At 41.6% G+C, this 25,192-nt stretch overlaps 1 protein-coding gene across 3 annotated transcripts in view; it reads right to left on the bottom strand.

Annotated features, from left to right (window-relative positions):
- Positions 1 to 731: 731 nt before the first annotated feature.
- LOC137003673 (NACHT, LRR and PYD domains-containing protein 12-like) overlaps positions 732 to 25,192 on the bottom strand; it is a 66,828-nt gene continuing 42,367 nt past the window's right edge. For 2 of the 3 annotated variants that reach the window (XM_067363909.1, XM_067363907.1), the window contains 6 exons: positions 17,458 to 17,628; positions 4,755 to 4,928; positions 3,466 to 3,639; positions 2,895 to 3,068; positions 2,566 to 2,727; positions 732 to 1,780 (listed from right to left, as the gene is read on the bottom strand). In XM_067363909.1, coding sequence (XP_067220010.1) covers positions 1,774 to 1,780; positions 2,566 to 2,727; positions 2,895 to 3,068; positions 3,466 to 3,639; positions 4,755 to 4,928; positions 17,458 to 17,628 — 862 coding nt within the window. In that variant the 3' untranslated portion in view covers positions 732 to 1,773. Of the gene's footprint in view, positions 1,781 to 2,565; positions 2,728 to 2,894; positions 3,069 to 3,465; positions 3,640 to 4,754; positions 4,929 to 6,873; positions 11,898 to 17,457; positions 17,629 to 25,192 lie in introns of those variants that run through there. The other variant, XM_067363908.1, reaches the window with a different exon arrangement.

Below are 25,192 nucleotides of genomic sequence, written 5' to 3'. Positions count from 1 at the left end.
GGGAACGAGACATTGCATAAAGCTGCTGTGTTTTGTAGCTCAGAGTCATGTCAGCTGTGCTCTGCTTCAGTCCAAAGATTCTGAGGCAATGGTGTCCAGCAGGGGGACCTGCCTTCATTTTGTGTGCTTGAACGCCATTGGCGGGTGAATTCTGAGCCATGAGTTTTCATAAAGCTTCAGTAGTTCAAACCCCATAGCATCAGCTCTGATGCAGTGTCTCGTTCAGGGAACTGAGGTTACATTTGGACATTTTTGTTTTATTTACACCATTTAGACCAGCAGGTGTCGCTAACATGAGGCATTTCAAGCGCTTCGAAACAGTGAATCATATTGTGAGTCAATTGGTTTAATTGATTCAGAGTTTCGAAAAACTTCTCCGGTCAGTACTTGCAGACTGATGGAAATATTACAGCATTTATTGGTGAATTGCTGTAAGTGGAGCTTCACTGGAGTTGAATTACTGTGTGGTAAGAGGAGAAAATCTGCCAAAATCAACAAATAAATCATAAAGTAGATGTTTTCACTCATAGCCTATCCATCTATATGTCGGTGAGTCGTTTTAACATTTTTTTATTCATTATGTTCTTTTATCTTCAGTATGGACAAAGAAATTTACCACAATTAAAAGAATCCAAAAAAAAAAAGACAAATAAAAAAATAGGAATATACAAATTCACAAATAAATTCACAAATAAATTCACAAATAACACTCCAGTTGAGTTCAGCTTCATTTAACTTTACATTTAGTTTTACTTTTTTTTTTGTGAACTTACGATGTTCTCTTTGATCATGAAGTCTGTTGAGCTCATTTGATCAACAGTCCATCATCATCTGTTTGATGAAAATTTAGAGATTATAGTTCAGCACTATAAACAATTTTACAAAAAACAACAAAACACTTATCACAAATCACAACTTTACAACAAAGCTCAAAGATGTTAATTCAACATACTGTTATTTACAGATCTTTGCTTTGACCAAACACAAAATTATTAAAGATCAAGGGATTATGGGTATTCCACAGCCACAGTGCTTCTCCAGTGAGCATGATCAGTAGGAATATAAAGTTCAAAGTGCTTAGCCTTAACAGTTTTACAATAGTAAACTGAAGTTTCTTTCTTTTCACAGTACATTAAGTTATTGTTTCTGTTTTCTCACTGATGAATCCTCATAAAGATCAGCTTCTGAAGCCTCAAAACTCCCACCTTCAACAACTGCTTCATACAGAAGACTTCAGTTTGAGATCCTTACCGCCTTCGTAGAACTACTGCCACCAATGGTCTCTACGAACAACTTAGCTCATTTAATATATTTTGATACATTTATGTGCTATACTTGATGATCACGTTTATGATTAGAAACATTTTAAAAGTTATGGATGAGTTCAGTCCAAACATTATTATATTTGTAGGTCTGATACTGAAGAGCCTGAAGATTTCTGCTGACAGACTCATCTGAGCTTCTTCCTCCTGTTCACCTTTAAATAAAACTACACCTTCATTTGGCTGAATACTAAAGCAACAATAATCATTCATTAATCATGTTTCTAACACACATGCTGCTTTATTTCATTGTAAAATCTGAGTCTCTTCCATCTGTATGAAACACATTTACACATTAATCACACATTTATTTCTCCTCATAGACACAGTAGTGAGACTCTTCTGTGGATCACCTGATGGTTTCTGCTCCTCTCATGATGATTTCACACTATGATATAAGCATCCATCAGACGTGTTTGGCAGCTGATCGCTATCTGAATTCTATTGGCGATTAAACTCTATAAGGTGAAAAAGAAGAGAAAACAATCAGTGTTCAAAGTGCAAATTAGTTACTATATTTCAATTACTGTTTTTTTAAGTAAAAAGAAGTTACATTAAATTCCTGTAATCAGATTAATCATTGACTTTACATGACAGAGATATTTGTGTTTTAAATATAATACATTTAAACCACAAATCACGTTGATATGTTTGTGTTGGTGTGACTCCTATTGAGTGACTTTAAAGAAGAAACTAATGAGTGTACGGCATATGGAATAAACCACAGGGTGCAAATACAAATGATATTCTGAATTAAAACACGAACCTTTAGTTAAAGCCGTTTGTCCTATAGTTTAAACTATGTTTGTAGGGCTCTTAGTAAATAACTGAAAGTAAAGTGAGTGTAAAGTAGTGTGACGTGTTGCTTGTCAGAGTAAAAACACACCAGAGACAGAGACATTTCTCATGTGAGGCTGGACGGCTGTGAGCTGAAGCTGAACGCACTGATTTTAGCAGGAGTGCAGCGTTTTCCTACAATCTGAACAAGTCTATTTTCAGACTGAAGTGATTCACTACTGACACAGTTAATAAAGCAGTTGTTGAATAAAGCTGTGACAGTGTGCTTTTGTTCTCTTTCCTCCTTTGTCTCTTTCCTCCTTTTAATAACTTCACATTTTGTTTTCACACAAACCCTTTGTTTCAATAAAGCTTAGTGATCATTTCCTTTCACGAAAATTGGAAAGGTTTGTTCACATATCAGAGGTAAATGAAGATATCTTTAATATCAGTGATGTTTCCTCACCTCAGGTCACAGTTTGAGTCTCGTAACACGTCACTGAGCCGCTGCTTTGAGTCTCTGATTGTATTGTGTCTCAGATCAAGATGTTTTAAAAACTGCAGTGCTTTTGAGTTAGTCAAAGACTGAGTTAAAGAAGAAACATCTGTAATGCCACAGTCCAGTAGACTAGAAAGACACAGAGGAAGAGAGATCATCTTACAAACAAATCATTAAGGTGAAGAATTTTTCACAATATAATTTGAACTCAGACTCATTGTGAGATATTGAGTATAAAGTGTTTTAGTTTAAACTGTTAAAGTGATTTTAATCATTTTGTGAAGAATGTTACTGACCTCAATCTCTCCAGTTTACAGTGTGAACCCTTCAGTACGTCACATAAGTGCTTCACTCCTGTGTTTCCTATTTTATTTATACTGAGGTCCAGCTCTCTCAGGTGTGACAGGTTTGATTTCAGAGCTGAAGTCAGGATGACACACTGTTTCTCTGTAATACTGCATCCACACAGTCTAAAGACAGAGAAATAACAATAGGACATCTATGATGTTCATCTTATTGAAGAGCTTCAGTAGCATTTAGTTTCCAATAGTCTGTTTTGAAGCCCAGTTACACTAGTTCTGTGTGCTGAAGATACCGTTTCTTCACTTTCATTTTAACTATTTATTTGATGTCTCTATTCTTTATTCTCTGTTGAAAATGCAGATTTCTGCAAGTACACAATCATCATATCAAATGCTGGTAATTCAACTATTACTAACTAGATAAAAATAACAAAAACCGAAAATGTGACCAATAGGGAATCCCCAGAAAGTGCACTGCTATAAAGAATGAAACATAAGTCCTGCTGTCTTAAAATAAATAAACTTCAATCACACTGTAACTGCTGTACAGTATAATGATACTAACTGTAGTTTCTCCAGCTTGAATTGTGGGTTCATCAGTAGATCACTGAGGTTTTTCACTCCAGAGTCTCCTAGTTTATTCCAGCTCAGGTCCAGCTCTCTCAGGTGTGACGGGTTTGATTTCAGAGCTGAAGTCAGGATGACACACTGTTTCTCTGTAATCCAGCATCCATACAGACTGAAGACAGAAAGAGAAAATGACTCAAATCCATGTTCAGTTCATGTGTGAGTTAAATGAATCATGAATAAATGTCATACAGTCACTAATAAACCAGCAAAATCATGGAAACTTAATGATAAACGAACAAACCTAGACAGGAGCATTTAAGGAAACTAGTTACAATCCAAGTCTGGATCCGTCCTCACTCCCAAAAATAAAAAAAAAAAGTTTATCACTGTAGATTAATATATATATAAAATTGTGTTTTATCTTTTCTACATGTTAAATTTGTGATTAAAGACAGTGTTATTGTATCCTCCATCATCGTGATCTTCATTACAACCAGCCATTCATGACAATTTGTTACACTGTTTTTTAGTCTGTTCTCACTTCTGTCTTGTTTCAGAGAAACACAGGCAGTCTGCCGAGCACCAGCTTCTTGGATGCTCGCAGCTGGAGAACTAAAAGTTCAAATAAACTGAAGAGGAGTCCTGAGCTTGACAGAGGGCTCGCAGCAATGTGAAAACTCAGTCCCCAACCAGAATACCCAGCACCACAGATGGCAGGTGAACAAGCGATCTCAGGCTGAAGGGAGACTAGGCAGAGAACAGGTATGACATACACGGTGGGACCAAACAGACAAGACTGAGACTAAGACTAACAATACAAAGAACACTAAATGAAGGCTGGTTAGCATAAAGAGCCGAGTAACACGTAAGAAAACACGTATAATAATCTGGCAAAGAGGCGAGAAAACAGCAGAGAGAAATAGTAGATAATATTAATATCTAAGACCATAAACCACTAAATTCGTGGTACCCTCGAGTGAGGCTAGTCCAAAATCACTACATACTCATTGATCCCGTTCACTGCCATTATAAAGCTTGGATGCATAAGGACATTTATTAATATTTCTTTGATTATGTTCATCAGAAAGAAGAAAGTCATTACACCTGGGATGGCTTGAGGGTGAGTAAAGCTTGGGCTAATTTTAATTTGAAAGTGAACTAATCCTTTAACTAAAACCATTTCTGAATCTTTCTTCAGATGGAGATGCAGCGCTACAAATGATGTGATTGTGCCCTGTTGACTTAAAATAAACTAAACAGTAAATACAGTATAATGATACTAACTGTAGTTTCTCCAGCTTGAATTGTGGGTTCATCAGTAGATCACTGAGGTTTTTCACTCCAGAGTCTCCTAGTTTATTCCCGCTCAGGTTCAGCTCTCTCAGGTGTGACGGGTTTGATTTCAGAGCTGAAGTCAGGATGACACACTGTTTCTCTGTAATACTGCATCCACTCATACTGAAGACAGAAAGAGAAAATGACTCAAATCCATGTTCAGTTCATTAATATATGGGATCAATATAGTAACAATAGAAAAATTAACATTTAAATTAACTATTTTCAAATGTTTAATACATTAATATATTATACTTGAATCGATTATTAAGTCATTTTGGAGTGTAATTTACAATCTCTAAATACACATTTTGTTTAATAAAAGATTTAGTGAAAAGTATCATTAGTCCAGTATAAATGTAACATTTCAGAATAATCTGTTTGTGAAACAGTTTTGTTGTGTTTTATTATCATGGTGTTGCTGTCTGTGTGTGTTCCCTAGTTAGTGTTCTTGTTGTTAATTAGTTCCTGCAGCTGTTCTGTTTTACCTTGATTACTCTGTCTGTGTATTTAAACTCTTAGTTCTGTCTGTTCATTGTTCTGTCATTTATGATAAAGTGGTTGTGTTTTATCTCTCATATGTGTTAGATTTGTGATTAAAGACAGTGTTATTGTATTCTCCATCGCCCTTGAGCTTCATTACAACCAGCCATTTATGACAATTTGTTACATTGTGTTTTAGTCTGTTCTTACTTCTGTCTTGTTTCACAGCAAAGATTTGTCAGATTCCAGCATATGAAACAATTTTAAAACCACAAAGTTTAAAATGCTTCAAAGTTTAATGCTCTTTTTACTGATACACATACAAACCTGTTAACTAATACAATTTCTGAATCTTTCTTCAGATGGAGATGCAGCGCTGATAGAAAGGTTTTAATTTATTAACACTCAAAAGCTATTCTTTGAATTATTGTAATTAAATCATGGAAAGGATTTCCGCGTGATTAAATGGCTTTCTTTCAGCATTAAAGGATTAGTTCACTTTTAAATAAACTTTTGCTGATAATTTACTCACACCCATGTCATCCAAGATGTTCATGTCTTTCTTTCTTCAGCCGAAAATAAATTAAGGTTTTTGATGAAAACATTCCAGGATTTTTCTCCATATAATGGACTTCAATGGGCACCAAACGTTACATATGCCTATGCCTTAATATTTCGCACTGAGGTTAGTGTACATGGAAAGATGTCACAACAAAGCAAAATGAAAGAAAAGGCTATGTTTATTATACATTTTTAGACTTTATTCAAGCTGTTAAACTAAGAATGTAAAACTGATGTATCTTATAGCACAGGGTGAAGTCAGCAATTTGAGAGAAATATAATATACATTTAATGTAAAACAATGTACATGGCGCTCTGTGGCATGGCATGATTTTGAACAACTTCCTGAGTCATAGCTGGGCGCCGCAGACAGGCGCCGAATGTCGCCGCCGGTGTGTGTACACTCATTGAAAACAATGCGTTCGAATTTTAAAGACGTGGCGCGGCACTGAGCTTCATGTCCGGTGTGCGACCCCCTTAAAACGCTGTTGCTCAGTAACGGTGGAAATCCATTTTGTCCGGTAATGCAGCGAGATGGAAACAGGGACTCACCGACTGATTGAAATGTTCCAGTCGTGGCAGCATTGAGATTCTTCCTCTGTTGGCAATGGTTGGCATTTGCCACATGTGCACCACCACGTCTCGTTAGATCTTCGTCTGCCCGATGTTTGAGAGGTGTGTGTCGCTGCAGCAGTGTCTTCCATCCGGCTAATTTCTTCCTCTGTGTATTGTGGTTCAAAAAGGTAGGGCAGGGCGAAAAACTCATCTTCTCCTCGAAGTTCAAAATCGTCCGACATTGTTGTTTTACCTTTTTTTGTAAACAACGTTTGACTTAGTATTTGCACGTTGAACTTGTCAACACCGACTCGTATTTCCGCCTACGTCAAGCATGACCTTTTCAACGTAATTGCGTATTACGTGACAACTTTTTTTATTTTTTATTAACTTTTATTTTTTATTAATTTATTTTTTTATTATTAAATTTTATTAACTTTTTTATTTATTTTTTTAAATGACCGATCGTTTCGCTAGATAAGACCCTTATTCATTGTCTGGTATCGTTTAAAGCCCTTTCGACTGAAGAGAGAAAGAGAAAAGACAATGACTCAGATCTGTGATGATCAACTAACATGTTTATCTTCATCCAGCAGACATTTGCAGACAAATAAACAGGGATATCGAGGTGCAGGTAACATGGAGAAAGACGACACATTGTTCATTTAAATATACTACCGACATTGAAACAATACAAAGGCTGAAATCATCAATCTATTTATGTTAGTTGACACATTCATTTCATATCATCTTTAAGGTACTTTTGTGTCAATGTCACCCTTGGTTTGATCACTGGGACAAATGTGTTTATGTCGGTTGTTTTCAGACACATTTTCGACTCACTAACACTTTACAATAATCTTTCATTTGTGAACATTAACTACGTTAGTTAACATAAACCAATGACGGATAATACTAGTACAGCATTTAATAACTTTAATGTCAGTTTCATCATTTACTATGTTGGAAATCTCAGAAGCATAGACCAGGAGACTTTGGGATCTCTTGAAGCAGAATTTACTCTTTATTGAGAAACACGCTGTGCGTCGCTGTGGTCATCCAAAATCTAACTAAAGCAGTGACTTGGTAGTTCATATACATTCAAGGGGGAGGGATACATAGAGTAGAGGTGTGGACAATCTAAACAAAGGATGCAAATGCAGTACAGGAATCAGATCATTGCTTACATTTCCTAGCCATGGTCTAATCAGCATAACTGTGTCATTCAAATGCATAGGTGCTAATCCAATCAGTCTGGCAGTATCACCTATACCTTTACATTATCATAGAGACAAAAGCACTGCTGTATCTTGAGCTTGTCCTGCCAAATGGTCAGGATGTAGGATCTGCAGATTTTAAACAGATTCTTAAATTTGTAATTCCACAACTAATACATTTTTAAATACAAAAGTTTTCTGTTAACATTAGTTAATCCACTTTGAACGAACATGAACAATGAATAATTGTATAAACGAACATTAACAGATTAAGGAATAAAGTATTTCCTGAAGCAGAAGACAATCAAACAAGTTTTGGAAAAGGTTAATCTGTTTTAGTGCTGCACCGTGAGGCAGTGTCACATCTGTTCTGGGTTTAGTTTAGTTTATGTTGTCATGTCTTTTATTTTGTATAATTCTCACAGTCTTGCTCCTCATGTGATCATGTGCGCCCCTGTTCATGTGTCATGTTCTGATTGGTTCCTTGTTTCATGTGACACGTTTTCATTGGTTCGTTGTGTTCAGGTGTTTGTTCATTAGTGTCTGTGTGTATATATATCCCTCATTTTATCATTATCTTTTGTCTGGATTTGTTCAGCTGCTGTTGGTGAGGTTTATGTTCATGTTTCTTAGTCAAGTGTTTGTTTGTTATTTTAATTAGGTATGTGCCGAACGAAGCTTTTGAAGCAGTGAGGCTTTTACAACAAAATGGATCGGTGCTTCGAAGCTTTTGAAACGGTGCTCTACTTTGCCATCTGGTGTCCATAAAAATCCCTACACTACCTGTGTTATTCAGTTTTGTTTGTTGGGATGTCATTAAGGTTTATTTGTAGCTATATTTATTAACCATATATGTCATTAGAAAGATGGTGGTGCGTGTGTGCAGCGAAATTTCATTGCATTTTACAAAATACAATGACAATAAAGACTTTGTTTTTACTCACATCAAACTTGTATCTTTTCACCTTCTAAATAGATTGTTTAATATGCCAATAAATTAGGTCTGTGATTTTTTTCTGTGATTTCATCGCACCTTTTTTTTGTGTGTTCCTTACAAAACATGCATATTTAAAACACACACACACACACAAAGGCACAAATGCAAATGCAATTTCATATTTTTATTCAAGAATTTTTTTTTTTTTTTACTGTGCTGGAGCTTAAGCGGCTTCTTACTAATCACTTCACCAGCTTTAGGAAATATTCATTTGTTTGAGCCCGACGTGACGTGTTAGTGAGGTAACGAAGCTTCATTTCCACATGTCACGTGACAGCCTCATTTCAAACAATGCTCCAGAACATTGTTTCAAAGCACTAGTGTGTCGAAAACTTCAGATGTGTGTCGACACTGGGAATCGAACTACCCATCCCTAATTTTAATTTTGTTCATGTTTAGTTGAATAAAGTAGTGATGGCGAGATGAAGCTTTGAAGCTTTCCAGACAGATGTGTTGAAAAGTGGTTCATTTCTCGAAGACTTCTAATGCACACAGAGACACATGCTGGTCAATGGAAATATGGGGCAGGAAAAATTTCTTTTCTTTTTTTTGAGTATGACAGTGCCAAAATGTGTGTTACATGGTTCAAGATACATTAACATACACAAATAAATATATAAATAGTTCTGTGAAGATGCTGGGCCCCCCCTCCTAGAGGACCCGTAACATACAAATAATTGATATGTTTTTCTCCACAGGGCAGCTCTGTGAACATAAGCATCTAGTGCCCTCACAGGGCAAAGCAGATTTCATCTTTCCTGATCCTGATTTATGAATGGAGGCGGGCAGAAAGCCTCAAGTGTTATGGGACCCGGGACCTTGGTGGGGACCTTTGGCACATAGCCCGGTCTAGCATATAGAAAAGCCTTACTTACGCAAATGCTAGACATGATGGAGCGACTGACAGCGCTTGTAAATCACCAATCCTTTTCAAGGATGAATTCGCTAACAGAAATAAAGTTTTTAGTGTTAGAAACTTATCTGACACTTCTTCTATTGGCTCAAAGGGAGCCTTAGCTAACCCTTGCAGCACAATAGCTAGGTCCCAGGTCGGAGTTTTTGTGCGCACTGCAGGTCTCAACCTCAGTGCACCGCGGAGGAAGTGTATAACTGTAGCACGAAGCTAATAGGAGACTGGACAGGGTCCATATTACGTTGGCCACACCATGTAGCGAATGGTTTCCACTTATACATATACAACTTCCTCATGGAGGGAGCTCTGGATTGAAAGATGGTCTCCACAACCTCAGTTGAGAGACCGGATTCTATGAGCCTTGCCCCCTCAGAGGCCAGGCCCACAGTTTCCACATTTCTGGGCAGGGATGGAGAATCGTGCCGCCCGCTTGTGACAGGAGATCCTGCCTGAGAGGAAGCTCCATAAGAGAGCAGTGAAGGAGAGATATTAGATCCGCAAACCATATTCTGGTCGGCCAGTAAGGGGCCACCAATATTAGGTCAACCCTCTCCTGGGGAACCTTCTCCAGAACTCCCGGGAGCAATGAGACTGGGGGAAATGCGTACAGACGCAGCCTCAGCCATGTCTGTAGCATAGCATCCAGCCCTAGAGGTGCTGGGTGCTCCAGAGAGTACCACAGAGGGCACTGAGTTGACTCCTCTGTGGTGAATAGATCGACTTGAGCTCAACCGTAAGTTTTCCATATCAACTTCACCACCTCGTTGTGGAGTTTCCATTCCCGTGGTCTCGCACTTTGCCTCAACAGAGCGTCCGCTCCCACATTTAACCACCCCGTAATATATGCTGCTTTCAATGAAAGGAGTTTTCCCTGGGCCCACAGGAGAATGCGGCTGACCAGTTTGCACAGCAGGCGAGACCGCAAACCCCCCTGATGTTTTATATATGAGACCACCGTAGTGTTGACTTTGATCATGCAAAAAGGATTTCCCCTCAGGGAGAACCCCTTGGTCCTGAGCCACCACTGTAAGGGTCTCATGTGCAGGAGGCCAATAGTAATTAAGCTGGACGCAGCTGCCAACAGACCCAGCAGCCTCTGGAACTGTTTGACAGTGAGTGACTGGCCTAACTTCACCCCATTCACAGCCCAGCGAATGGAATTCACACGAGTAGGAGTCAATCGCGCCAGTCCTCGGACCTGATCTGTGGAATAATCTGTTTGAGTGTAAGCATTTTGAACTTCAACTTCTTTACAGATCGATTTAACACATGTAAATCTATGATCGGACGCAACCCTCCATCCTTTTTTGGAACAATGAAGTAATGGCTGTAAAACCCTTTCTATAGCTCCTTTTTGCAAAAGCGTTGTAACCTCTTGTTCCATCACCAGAGACTGCTCTGGGGCTACCACAGTGGGAAGAACCCAGTTGAACTTGGGCGGTCGAGAACCGAACTGAATTCTGTAACCCTGTTCTACCATGAGCAGCAACCATTTCGAAATGTTCAGGAGACGTTTCCATTCTTCCACATATTCTACTAAGGGTACCAGTCTCTCAAGACTGGTCTCTGGTGTTTTTTGAGCACTTGGCTTGTTCATCTGACACAGCGCACCAGCAGACATACGAATCAATCGCTGACCCTCCTCGGAGGATCAGTGGAGACCGCTGCGCCCTGACGCACACTGGGTGGCAGGGTTGGCACAACGGCCCCCTGAGGGCACCGGAGAGGAACGGGTATCTGATGTTTTAATAGCCGAACCTCCCCGGAGGGGACTGCCCTCAAAAGCCCTGGACGACTGGCGTCAGAACTTTTTCTTGGAAGCCTTCCGGGAGATAATGACAGTCCTCAGATCCACCCTACACCCGGAAGGCTTCGCCTGTGCCGACCGCCCCGGTCCCCAAGCTTTCTGCGGGGGAGCACGAGTGGCCACACTGGCTTACTGCTGCGCTCTGTGCGCCGAGGAGCTGGCTGTCGGCCGAGGCTGCTCCCTCGAGAGCTGCCTGTGCGTGCTCAACTCCCAGGCATCTCACACACATCTCGAGTGTATCCCCACCCGAAATGAAACACGGGCAGGGAGGAACACACTTCATAAATTGCTGCTTTTCCGCCATTTATATATATATTTTATTATTTTTGTGCTTTGAAACTCTTGTCGGGCAAAGAGATCACTGTGTGCAATAGCAGGGACAAACGACAATAAATAAGACAGACAAGATACAGATAGCGCTTGCTGAAGACACTCTGACGTCACGTTTCTTCATTGGTTGGATACAGAGGTGCTTCACGAACACAAAATGCAGAGGGTTCCCATCATGTCATTGGACGTAGCGTCGATGTTCCCATGAAAGGGAACAAAGTTCTTTAAACTGGATAAAAAAGTAAAAGTGATTAAGGTGGACTGGACAGAGAGAAGTGGAAGTGCTTGTGTAACATGAGAGGGAAAAAAAACACATTGTTCCACCAAAAGTGAACACCTTCTCGAAACACTGCACTCAAACGAGGCTTCGAACGTCACCAGTGACGTCATTTCAATAAAACAATTCAAGCCTCGATATGCAGCTCCGGCTGATGTTCTCGACACAAGCTTTAAAGCCTCTGGATCAGGAATAACATCACTAGAATAAAGCTGCACTTGTGTTCAGTCAACTTGCCTTCAGTGGATCTTATTACAGGCAGATACTGATTACAGATTTTCAAAATGCACTTGTTTAAAAGTTACAGTATATTCTGCACCAAAATAAGACATTTTACATTTTGTGAAATACAAACATTAAATTGAAAGTAATTATGAGCAGTTCTGATGTCACAAAAAAAAAATTTGTTACACGCCAGCAATCAGTAAACATGATCACATTCAGCAGTCATGTTCAAAAACAGCAATCAATATATACACAATTATATTTAATTTACACAGAATTAACCTGTGAAAGGTAGGAAAGACATATCTATGTGTAGTGTTTCTTCTGGTGTAGTGTATTTAATAAACTACACACACGGAGGTGTATATCTCAGGACTAATGTATTTATTACTGAACACGAACTAACAACTTGCGCTGCTCACCAGCCTGTGCGGATGACTCCAGGATCACTCACTTACTCACTCATGGTAACTCCAGAGCAGTAAAACCAAGGTGGCGTCAATATGCAATTACACCATAAATGTGTATAACTACACCACATCCCCCTTTTTCTTAGAAAACAATATTAGCTATAAACAGGACATATAAACAATGAATATAGACCTTAAAGCCCACATAACAGGAACATTTTAATTTTTCTTATTTTTCATTTATCTTAACATCTTGTCAAATAAGCAGTTCAAGGCTTAAACACTTTTAACCTTAATTATTAGGCAAATATATAGTCAGTTCATACAGTACTCCTGAAACCTCACAGGGACTTTCACCACCCAACCACTCCTGGTGGTTGTGGTACTGCTTTTATGCGAGGATTGATCTGGCACACACTGAACAGACTGATCTGTCACTTCATGTACTCCTGGGATGTGAGAGTGTGTACCATCCTGTGGCTCATCTGCAGGGTTGAGTGTTTCTGTGTGATTGTGAGTTGTTTTTCTCAGATGGCGCCTGTTGCGACGAAACTGTCGTCCGGCTGCATTGACCACATTGTATGACCTTGGCTCATCTCGCTTGGAGACAATGAGACCCGGCTGCCACCCTCTGTCTGTTTCAATGTGGACAGTATTTCCTGCATGCAGTTCTGGCAGGGGTTTTGCTCCCACATTGTAGTGACAAGCTTGCTTCTTTTGCAGGGTTTGAAGCGCCTGATGAACACCCTTGGGGGTTGTAGGTCGCAGGACTGCACTGGATGCTGGTAAGGTGCTCCTCAGAACTCTTCCCATCAGAACCTATGCAGGTGAGTAAGACATGCCAGTGATGGGAGTATTTCTTATTGAAAGCAAAGCAAGGTGATGGTCCATGCCGGACTGTGCTGCTTTTTTCAGGGCACATTTGATGGTTTTGACAGTTCTCTCTGCCAATCCATTTGACTGAGGGTATGTCGGGCTTGAGTGTGTCAGCTTGATACCCCACTCTGCAGCAAATTTCTTCATTTCATAGCTTGCGAATGGTACATGGTCAAACACTAGCTCTTTAGGAATGCCATGCCTGGCATATACTGCTTTCATCTTTTCAATAACAGTGGTTGCTGTCTTGTCTTTGATATTCATTACCTCTGGGAACTTTGACATATAGTCAACAATCAGAAGAAACGACTGACCTCTGATTTCGAAGATGTCAGCTACAACTTTTAACCAGGGTAGCTCTGGGATGTCATGAGAGATGAGCGGCTCCTTCTGGTTCCTGGGCTGGAATTGTTGGCACGTTGGACATGTCTCGACCATATGTTCAATATGTTTGGTCATACTAGGCCAATACATAAACTTTCTGGCATGCGCTTTCGTACGTTGCATCCCCTGATGTGAGATGTGTAGTTCTCTAAGCATCTCTGATCTCATTGACTCTGGAATCAGGATCCTGTCAGATACAAGTAATATACCATCTCGCACAGCCAGAGTATGCCTAACAGGCCAGTACTGATGAATCGAGGGATCAAGTTGCTTTCTAAATTTCGGCCATCCTGTCTTTTGCATCTTCACAAGCAACTGGTGAGTACTGTCTCTTGCAGTAGCTTCTGCAAGTTGATTTAGCATGTCTTCACTGAGAGCTGCTGTTGCTTCAAGCGCATATACAACTCTTTCATCACTGAGATCTTCTGTACTTGTGTGCTGACCATCAGCAACAGCGCGTGACAATGCATCAGCAATTAACATGTCCTTCCCTGGTGTGTAGTGGACGATGAGGTCATATTTTTGTAGCTGTAAGAGCATATGTTGGAGTCTCGCTGGCGCTTTGCTCAGTGGTTTCTTGAAGATAGCCTCCAATGGCTTATGGTCCGACTGGACATTCACACTGCGTCCATACATATTTGGTGGAGAAAACTATTGCCAACAATTCTTTTTCGATCTGGGCATAGTTCTGTTCCGTATCTGTTAAAGCCCTGGATGCATATGCTATTGGTTGTCCCTCTTGCAGTAGACATGATCCCAATCCATCTTTAGATGCATCTGTTTGTATGGTGAGTGCTATGTTGGGGTCATAGTACCTGAGAGCTGGTGTGTTGGTCAGTGCTGTTTTGAGTGCAGACAATGCAGTGTCATGTTCAGGTTGCCACTGGAATGCAATGTCTTTTCTCAGCAGCTGTCTGAGAGGTGCTGTGAGTGATGCCTCACCTGGGATAAACGGGGCGAGATATCTGATCATGCCCAAAAGACGCTGTAGTGATTGTCTATCTGTAGGTGTTGGCAAGCTTACTACTGCCTGTATCTTGCCATCATCTGCTTTCACCCCCTGTGGAGTTATCACATGTCCCATGAAATGCACATTGTTCACCTTGTACTGAATCTTGTCAGGGTTGAATTTCACATTGTGTTGTTTTGCTCTCTCCATAATTTTAGCCACAATGATGTCATGTTCTTGTTCTGTGGCAGCTGCGACAATCATGTCATCAGCAACGATATGTACACCTTCTATGTCACCGAACACTTCATTATTGTACTGCTGGAAGACTTCACTAGCAGACTTGACACCAAATGGCAGACGTTTGAATCTGTATCTACCCCATGGCGTATTGAATGTGCATAGCAGGGAGGAGTCTGTGTCAAGTTTGATTTGCCAATAACCATCTTTTTCATCAAAGATGGAGAAAATTTTCTTTCCTGCAAGCTTACACAGTACATCTTCCGTTGTTGGGATAGAGAAGTGTTGACGAAGAATGGCTTTATTCAGGTCACGAGGATCCAGGCAAACTCGTAATGACCCATTCTTTTTTTCAGTGACGACAAGACTGTTAACCCATGGAGTGGGCTGGGTGACTGGTGCTATAACATCTGCTTGCAACGTCTGATCCAGTGTGCCCTTCAGTTTGCCAAGCACTGCTAAGGGAATTTTTCTACAGCCATGTATGACTGGGATTGCTTTCGGATCGACATGAATATGATGTTCACCTGGAAACTGACCAAGTCCTTCAAAAACTGTTGGATGTTTTGCTATCAACTCCTCTTTGGAGGTAGGATGCATCATTACAACAGTCTCGACTCTTTTCAGCAGCTGCATCCGTTCACATGCTTCCTTACCAAGTATTGGAATGGATGAATGTCTGGTTATGTAAAAGGGTAAGCAAACTTGCGCTTTGGGTGTGACACACTGCAGCTTGGCCACACCTTCTGGCTTTAGTTTTGTTCCTCCATACGCCACCAGCATAGTCGAAGTCGGTTGCAACAGCGCAGTTTCGTGCAGAGACTGATAAATGTCGAGAGGTAAAATATTGGCTTCAGCCCCTGAGTCCAGTTTGAACTTCACTGTCACATTTCCAATGTCTATATCTGTGTACCACGCATTCTGTCCAGAGCTAGGGGCCTCTTTTAGTTCTACTGTCCCGATGAATAGGGAATCAACAGCGACATTTCTTTTGAGTTTATGCTGTGTGTCCTGTTTTCCAGACATGCACACTGAGGCAAAGTGATTACGTTTTCCACAAGCATGACATGTAGCTCCATAGGCTGGACACTGTCGTGGAGGGTGAGACTTTCCACACTTTTTGCAGGTGAATGAGTCCGAATTTGCTTTTGGTTGTTGAGATGATGTCTTTTCATATCTCTTGTTCTGTTTCGAATCTTTTGTCTTCTTTTTAATGGCGTGAACAGTTTTATTCTGCTCTCCCATTGCTTGAATCTGTGTTTTTGCTGCCTCTGCTGCTCTACAAATGTCCACTGTTTTTTCGAGGGTCAGGTTTATTTCTCTTAGGAGCCTTTCTTTTAACCGCTGATCACCGATACTGAACACAATCTTGTCTCTTATCATGTCAGATTCTGTAGAGCCGAACTCACAGTCTTTACTCTTTTGTTTTAGTTCTGTGATGTACTTATCGATGGTGATCGAATCAGACATAGGGTAAGCCCAGAACTGATGCCTCTCGAAAACAACATTCTTTCTTGGTAAGCAATACTTCTCCAGTGCAGCCACTATATCTTGCATTGTTTCATTCTCCCCTTCTGGCTCTATAGACAGAGAATTGTATACTTCTAGGGCCTCCTCTCCTAATGCATGAAGTAGAATGGCTATTTTTACCTTCTCACTTTTTGAGTCTGATCCTGATGCAGTCATATAAATGTTGAACCGCTGAATCCATCTCCTCCAGTTTTCGCCTGTATTTCCTGTCAGGACTAATGGAGGTGTAGTCTGAACTGATCCATGTGTATGTTGTGTATGGCAGACTCACTACAGTCACAATGCGCCGACTTTTTTCCCGTCGTGTCTCAGTGCTGTCAAATGCGGGTTCAAGTTCATGAAACAACTCTCTTCTGACACCATGTAGTGTTTCTTCTGGTGTAGTGTATTTAATAAACTACACACACGGAGGTGTATATCTCAGGACTAATGTATTTATTACTGAACACAAACTAACAACTTGTGCTGCTCACCAGCCTGTGTGGATGACTCCAAGATCACTCACTTACTCACTCATGGTAACTCCCCAGCAGTAAAACCAAGGTGGCCCTCTAGTGGCGTCAATATGCAATTACACCATAAATGTGTATAACTACACCACACTATGTTTATAGTGAAGCTGTTTTTTTCAATCTATCACTTATTTGAAGAGTTTTCTAAGCTCTGGAAGAAAACCACTGTTCTCCATTTACAGTAACTGAAATAATTCAATTATTAATTAAATATTTAAAGCTTGGTGTCACATTTAAATTGTGTCTTTAATTTCCTGTTCAATTGTATTTCTTTACATTGTTGTGACTGAGAAAAAACTGCTCTGCCTAAAATATGTGAGGAAATATTATCAGTAACATTACAATTAAAAGTAATGTAATATTTTAAATAAATGAACAATACTCACGTCAGTGTGTTGAGTTGACAGTGTTTATCCTGCAGTAGAGCAGCGATCTGATTCACTCCTGTGTCTCCTAGTTCATGTTTACTCAGATTCAGCTCTCTCAGGAGAAACAGGTTTTTACCCACAACTCTCTCCACATACTGACAGGCTTCATCTGCAGCAGCACTCAAAAACCTGCAGAAGAGTTAATTCTGTTCTCAACTACATGTTTGTTGCATTACAAACATGCTTGATAAGATAAAAAATACAAGCTCTAGTTAGTTATTTAGATGTAAATAACTTTTCTTTGAACATTTAAATACACAAATAAACATATACAGTGGTGCTCATTTTTTTATTTTTTTGCATGTTTGTCACACTTTAAAGGGTTAGTTCACCCAAAAAGGAAAATTCTGGACTTTATTACTTACCCTTATGCCGTTCCATACCCGTAAGACCTTCGTTCATCTTCGGAACACAAATTAAAATATTTTAGTTGAAATCTGATGGCTCAGTGAGGCCTTCATAGGGAGCAATGACATTTCCTCTCTCAAGATCCATAAAGGTACCAAAAACATATTTAAATCAGTTAATGTGAGTACAGTGGCTCAATATTAATATTATAAAGTGACAAGAATATTTTGGTGCACCAAAAAAATCAAAATAACGACTTTTTATAATGTCTTATTGATAGATATTCTTATAAGCCTTTTCTTTCCTTGTTTCTCCCTGTTTTCCCTCACCTGGTCTTCATGGATGCAAGGGTAGAACGGAGACTAGATGTCATGGTTTCGTCACACATCTGGTTTTAATGTACACAATGTATATATGTGTGTGTGTTTCTTGGAAAGCAGCCAAGAAAGGGTCCCTGTCTTTTGTATTGCAAGTATAGAAGGGGTCTTCTTGGATCCCCAGGCAGGCAGGGGCACTGGACCAGATGTTGACCATATTTAGACTTGTTTTTTCTATATGTACCACATTCCTATATCATGAAAGTATATTCTCATTGGACAATTGTTACACCACCCCCTGAACATGTTTAAAAGCCCTGTACTGAAGTAAGTCTGGGAGGAGGTTTTGTGAACGGATTGGCTTCATGTTCATGACTCTTTCCCATAGGCCTATGCATTCAATGAGTGAAAAAGACAAACTGAGAATGAGGCACGAATCGGGACCATAAATGTAAGATTAAATAACCTTGCAATTTGGGGGCTCGTCCGGGATTTCTCCAAACAGGTAAGAAATAAAATGCTTAAGTGCATCTTACTGTCTGTTGAGAAATTTAGCCTTAGATTTCCGTGCCGCAATTTTTGCCATATTTGGTAAAAGTTGGTTATCCTCGTATTTGAATAAATATGGGAAGGACAAAAAAAGAGGATTGATCACCCTTTTTGTCATTAGTGTTATCCTCACGTTTTTGAGCGTGGGAAGAAGGAATAGATGATTATATGTGTGAAGAGATTTTATTTCTTTTCCTGGTTTTCCTATTCCTTAGGATATCTCTCAGTCCTTTTTCACGATTGAATGAATTTTGAATGATTTTAAAGAAAATGGTGTTGTGAAGTCCTTGCAATGCATTAACTTGAACTTCTAAATTAAATCTTTAAAATTTGCATTAAAAAATTTGATCTGGACAGGAGACAGAATATTAGAGCTACAAATAAGAATTCAAGTTCTTTGATTCAGTGAAGTTATGAAGCAGATCATGTTCTGTCCCTCCTGTGATAGACTGAGGGGCTGCTGATCTTAAAAGCAGCTGTATGTGAAATTCATGGTGAATTAGGAGTCAAATATCAAAATTCTGTTGATTAGATATTTGACAATGGGGGATAGCGCAGATATGTGCAACTGTTTTTAGATATTTTGGCTGATTAGACTTATGAGATTTTGATTTGAGTCTTGGCTTAGATATAGGTTAAATAGCATACTTTAAATGAAATAATCTCAAGAGTTAAATAGAGAAACAAATAAATAGGACAATATTAAATGAATATCAAAGATATAGTATAATCCTGTTATTGTTACAGATCCCTTGTTCTCCTAGACTCCATTTCCCAAGATCCTCCTGTTCTCCACACCTGCACTCACTTCCCTCGTCATCTCCCCATCATCACGGATCACCTGCACCTGGACTCTATTGTTAGCACTCCCTTTATATGACACTCACTCCCTTCACTCCTTGTCCGTTCTGAATGTTGTTTACCGTGTATGTTGGCGTTCCTTACCTTTGTTACATTAAAAGCATTATATTATTGTGGAAATCCGCATCTGCCTCATCTCTCTACCAGTACACGTAACAGAAGAACGGACCAAAAACTTTGGATTTCCACAGAATGGAGACTTTCACCAGCTCCCTGGCTCCTGCTCCTCCAAGGCCTCTCTCCCATCTGGCAACTGGCGATCGGCTCATCGGGCTTCTTCAGGTGGGTCGTTCGCTGGAAAGGTATGTGGAGGAGTTCGTTGAGCTTGCTTTCTTGTCTGACTGGCCTGAAGCATGTTTAATCTCCCTGTTTCTGGATGGACTGGACGACAACACTATCCGTTTTGATGAACCTGATTATCGTTTCTCCTTAAGCGAAACAATCAATTTTATTTTGTGGTTAAATGGCTCCAAATTCTTCGTGGATGAGGTTCAGGATAAGTGTATGTCTCCAGTCCATCCAGAAACACGGCTGGCCGGGCCAGTCAGTCAACCTCCGTCTTCCTCCGCATACCCCTCCAGCGAACTCCCTGCCTGCCCCAGGCTGGACCCATATTCCGCTACTGGGCCCAGTAAGCGGAGGAGGAGGAAGAAAGCGGCCCCAGTGTCTCCAGAGCCCGCTCCAGTATCTCCAGAGCCCGCTCCAGTATCTCCAGAGCCCGCTCCAGTGTCTCCAGAGCCCGCTCCAGTGTCTCCAGAGCCCGCTCCAGTGTCTCCAGAGCCCGCTCCAGTATCTCCAGAGCCCGCTCCAGTATCTCCAGAGCCCACTCCAGTATCTCCAGAGCCAGCTCCAGTCCCCACAGAGCCAGCTCCAGTGCCTGTGGGGATTTTAATTGTATTTGAGGGGATGAAATGGCCCTCAACCCCAGTCTCCTCCGAGCCAAGTTCTCCAGTCTCCGCCGCCGAGCAAAGTTCTCCAGTCTCCGCCGCCGAGCAAAGTTCTCCAGTCTCCGCCGCCGAGCAAAGTTCTCCAGTCTCCGCCGCCGAGCAAAGTTCTCCAGTCTCCGCCGCCGAGCAAAGTTCTCCAGTCTCCGCCGCCGAGCAAAGTTCTCCAGTCTCCGCCGCCGAGCAAAGTTCTCCAGTCTCCGCCGCCGAGCAAAGTTCTCCAGTCTCCGCCGCCGAGCAAAGTTCTCCAGTCTCCGCCGCCGAGCAAAGTTCTCCAGTCTCCGCCGCCGAGCAAAGTTCTCCAGTCTCCGCCGCCGAGCAAAGTTCTCCAGTCTCCGCCGCCGAGCAAAGTTCTCCAGTCTCCGCCGCCGAGCAAAGTTCTCCAGTCTCCGCCGCCGAGCAAAGTTCTCCAGTCTCCGCCGCCGAGCAAAGTTCTCCAGTCTCCGCCGCCGAGCAAAGTTCTCCAGTCTCCGCCGCCGAGCAAAGTTCTCCAGTCTCCGCCGCCGAGCAAAGTTCTCCAGTCTCCGCCGCCGAGCAAAGTTCTCCAGTCTCCGCCGCCGAGCAAAGTTCTCCAGTCTCCGCCGCCGAGCAAAGTTCTCCAGTCTCCGCCGCCGAGCAAAGTTCTCCAGTCTCCGCCGCCGAGCAAAGTTCTCCAGTCTCCGCCGCCGAGCAAAGTTCTCCAGTCTCCGCCGCCGAGCAAAGTTCTCCAGTCTACGAGCCCTCAGCTCCAGCCGCCGCCGCCGAGCCAGCCGCTCCAGCCGCCGAGCCAGCCGCTCCAGCCGCCGCCGAACCAACTGCTCCTATGAACTGTGTTTTTGAACCCTCCAGCCCAAAGACTGTTTCCCCTCCCTGCCTCCCTCTCCCACCTCCTCTCATTTGTCTCCACTCGTCACATCCACCTCAAGCCCCTTCGCCCAGATCTCCACCTCGGACCTCTGGGCGATTACCTACACCCTGGCTCCAACCTCCCTCGTCTCCACCATGGCCCATCAGTCCACTAGTCTCACCAGTCTCCATCCTGCCCCCGTTCACACCTTGTTCCTTCGTCGGCCTGCCCTCACTTCTGGACTGCACTCCTCCGTCTCTGCTCCGTCCCTCCGTCCCTCAGTTCCAGTTGGCCTCCTCACTCCCCCCGGTGTTCACTTTGTTGTATGTCGTCTGTCTTCTACTGCGGCCTTCTGGAGCCCCGGCTGCGCTTCGGTCGGCGGAGCCGTGGATTCCGCCATCTCCCGCCGGTCCTTCAGCGCCACCTGGGCTCGACGGCTTCAAGGCTTCGGCTCCTGACCCTCCATGGCCGCCTTCGGCTCCTGACCCTCCATGGCCGCCTTCGGCCCCTGACCCTCCATGGCAGCCTTCGGCCCCTGACCCTCCATGGCTGCCTTCGGCCCCTGACCCTCCATGGCTGCCCACGGCTCCTGACCCGCCATGGCTGCCCACGGCTCCTGACCCTCCATGGCTGCCCACGGCTCCTGACCCTCCATGGCTGCCCACGGCTCCTGACCCTCCATGGCTGCCCACGGCTCCTGACCCGCCATGGCTGCCCACGGCTCCTGACCCGCCATGGTTTTTGAGCCTGCCCTGGAGACCTCCACTCCAGTCTACTCCTCCCCCTGCTCCGGTTTGAGGTCTCCAGGGCGCCCGCCCCCCTCCCGGTTGTTACATCTACGGCGCGAGGACGCGCCTACCGGGAGGGGGAGGTACTGTTACAGATCCCTTGTTCTCCTAGACTCCATTTCCCAAGATCCTCCTGTTCTCCACACCTGCACTCACTTCCCTCGTCATCTCCCCATCATCACGGATCACCTGCACCTGGACTCTATTGTTAGCACTCCCTTTATATGACACTCACTCCCTTCACTCCTGGTCCGTTCTGAATGTTGTTTACTGTGTATGTTGGCGTTCCTTACCTTTGTTACATTAAAAGCATTATATTATTGTGGAAATCCGCATCTGCCTCATCTCTCTACCAGTACACGTAACAGTTATGTACAGACATCTGTATTTGTACTCGTTATCCCTGGGAGACAGTATGAAAATTGATGTATGGCAGAGATTTTAAGATTTTGTTATTTGAAGAATAACTTCTGCATTGTGTTGAATGAGATCAAGATTGGGTGACTAATTTAATTAGATGTTTTGAGCTCAACATAAAAAGAAAAAATATTTTTGACGGTTGCCAACTTATATTTAGTATTACTAGATTGAGATTGAAGTCTGACTTTATAACAGAATACATTATGCTGATGAATTTGTGAGGATTATTTATTTGTAGTGATCTCAGATATATATATATTTCAGAGTAGCTTATTGCTCTTTTCTGCATTCTGCAAAGAAGAAATTGCTCGCTTTTTCCTGCAAAGAAGAACTTGCTTTATTAAAAAATGAGGAACTGCTATTGTCAACCAGATGATAAAATTAAGAGACATTTGAAAGAGGTAATTAAAAAAGCAAATCAGATTGCTCATATACAATTGTGGTTGGAATTTACATGCGGCTCTCTTGAGTGTTCATTTTTTAGAAAGCAGACCATGGCTTCTGGGATGTTGCCAAAATAAAGAACAACTATGCTGTGCACTTAACGAGGGAGAGAGAAGACGGCACACGGCTGGATGGACCATCAGCTCCACCCCTGAAAGAGAAAACTGATACTGTATCTCAGAGGGGCTGGACTTGGAGAAACGACAATGCAACAAGATGCCCTGAGAAGAGAGAGAGAGACACAACTGCATCCTCCAGACCTTCAGTGCTCTCATCAGATCCTCATCACAGACTGACAAAGTTCACTAGATGAAGAGAAAGACATGTGAAACTGAAAGACTCTTTCAGAAGGTCCAGTGCTACAGAACAGCAGTCCTACAGAAATCTCAGAACTACCAGATGAATCTGAGAAAAGTAACGCATTCAACTGACTGAAGATCAAGCAAGACTTCTATCCCTTCCCTTGTGTGCAGATACTGCATATTTAATGAGCACTACAGAGACCGCCTACAATTTTGATTTGTCATATTAATTTGTAGCTTGGTTATTTACTGGTCTCATAGCAGTTCTTTATACTTTGATAAACTAACAACACTCTGCTTTCTTTTGATAGGCACCAGTCCAACCTTAAATGAAGCTAAGTTTGATCTGATTCATAAATCAGTTAAAATTTTGGACTGGACTTAGTCTAGTTAGGAGATCTTTCATAAAATCTAGGGTAAAATGTTAAATTAGATCACTGGTGATGCTGTGAAGTGTAGAGAGAAAGTGTAGACTCTGCTCGTAAGACAGAGCTTCCTATAAAGCATGTTACAGAGTTCTTTGAACAAAAAAAGATTACAATTGGAGGCACAAAGTGTCCTAGAACAAACTGTGGATGGTAAAGCCATAATATTGGTCACCTCATCTTGGTTTATTTATATTTTAGGGATAAATTTAACTAATAGCCTAATTCCTAATTTATGAAATTCCAGATGCTGTCATTGACAGGGATTACGATTACATGATGTTTGGCCATGGATCCAAGAATATGTGGAGATCTCCAAACTTTTATCAGAACAACTCATGAGCAACACCAAATTAATAATGAAAATGAAATTATATTGGATAAATGAATGAAAAAATTGCATTCAAGAAATTTGAATTGGTTCTTCTAACGGTGGCATGCCTAGGTTTAAAAGATTATATGATCAATTAGATATTAAGAAATCTCAAACCATTGCGTATGACTTCGTCTGACTGTATGAGTCTAACTGCTTAGACACTGTCGCACAGGGAATGCCACAGTGCCTATGTTCAGTAGTTTCCATCGAAATCGAAGTGGTGTTATTCGATTGGATTTGGTGATATTTCACCTGTAACTATATACATTCCCTATTCAGTCCACTGTCTGCGGAGACAGTGACAAAAAGAGATGATTTTCTGGCCAGAAAATGGGGGTGTGAAAAAGTGTGAAAATGTGTGTGTGATGGTGCACCAAGGCAAACCAAATGCCATAAACAGCTGTAAACAAATTTTTGAAGTGGGCACACAAATTGGATAATGTCCAATGGAATAAATGGAATAATGGCCCTGGATGAATTTGGGTTAACAATCTTGGCCTGGGTTGTTGTTGTGGCAGTGCCACACTTGCGCAGCGCACATCTAACTCTTCCTTTTCAGAATGTCATGATGAATTCCATTTGCAGAATTCCCTCAAGCTTTCTGTGACAGGTGTATGAAATACATTGTGATTATTAACATTTTAAAGTGGTTTGAGTGTTGTCCATGTAGAAAAGCATTGGTTAATCATTTTGAAATGCACTGTATAGCGCAAAAAATTAAGAGGAAATTAGATAGCAAAAACCAATGTATGGTATTGACAGAAACTGGAATGACATGGGTTCAAACCCTGCTCCATGTATTGGTGGTAATGAAAAAATTGACAGCCCTCACCCCACATTAATTTTTTCCACAGGTTACTACTGTCACTGCTGATGAGTAAATATATATTTTGTCTCTAACAGCATTTTAAAATTTCCATTCACAGGTAAAGCAGTTTTGTTAAAAGGGATCATGAACTGCATTATTTTATTGTTTCATAATGTTTTCTGAGGTATACTTATGATGTTAATGCTTTTACATCCAAAATTGTCATTTTATAAAATGCATTTTTCCTACTCTGATTTTAGTTTGAACACTCTGTTTTAAGAGGCG

This window comes from Chanodichthys erythropterus, chromosome 16 (genome assembly GCF_024489055.1).
Source record: "Chanodichthys erythropterus isolate Z2021 chromosome 16, ASM2448905v1, whole genome shotgun sequence".
Classification (NCBI taxonomy): domain Eukaryota; kingdom Metazoa; phylum Chordata; class Actinopteri; order Cypriniformes; family Xenocyprididae; genus Chanodichthys; species Chanodichthys erythropterus.
Note: the sequence above shows the minus strand (reverse complement) of the source record. Positions and strands in the feature narration are given on the sequence as shown.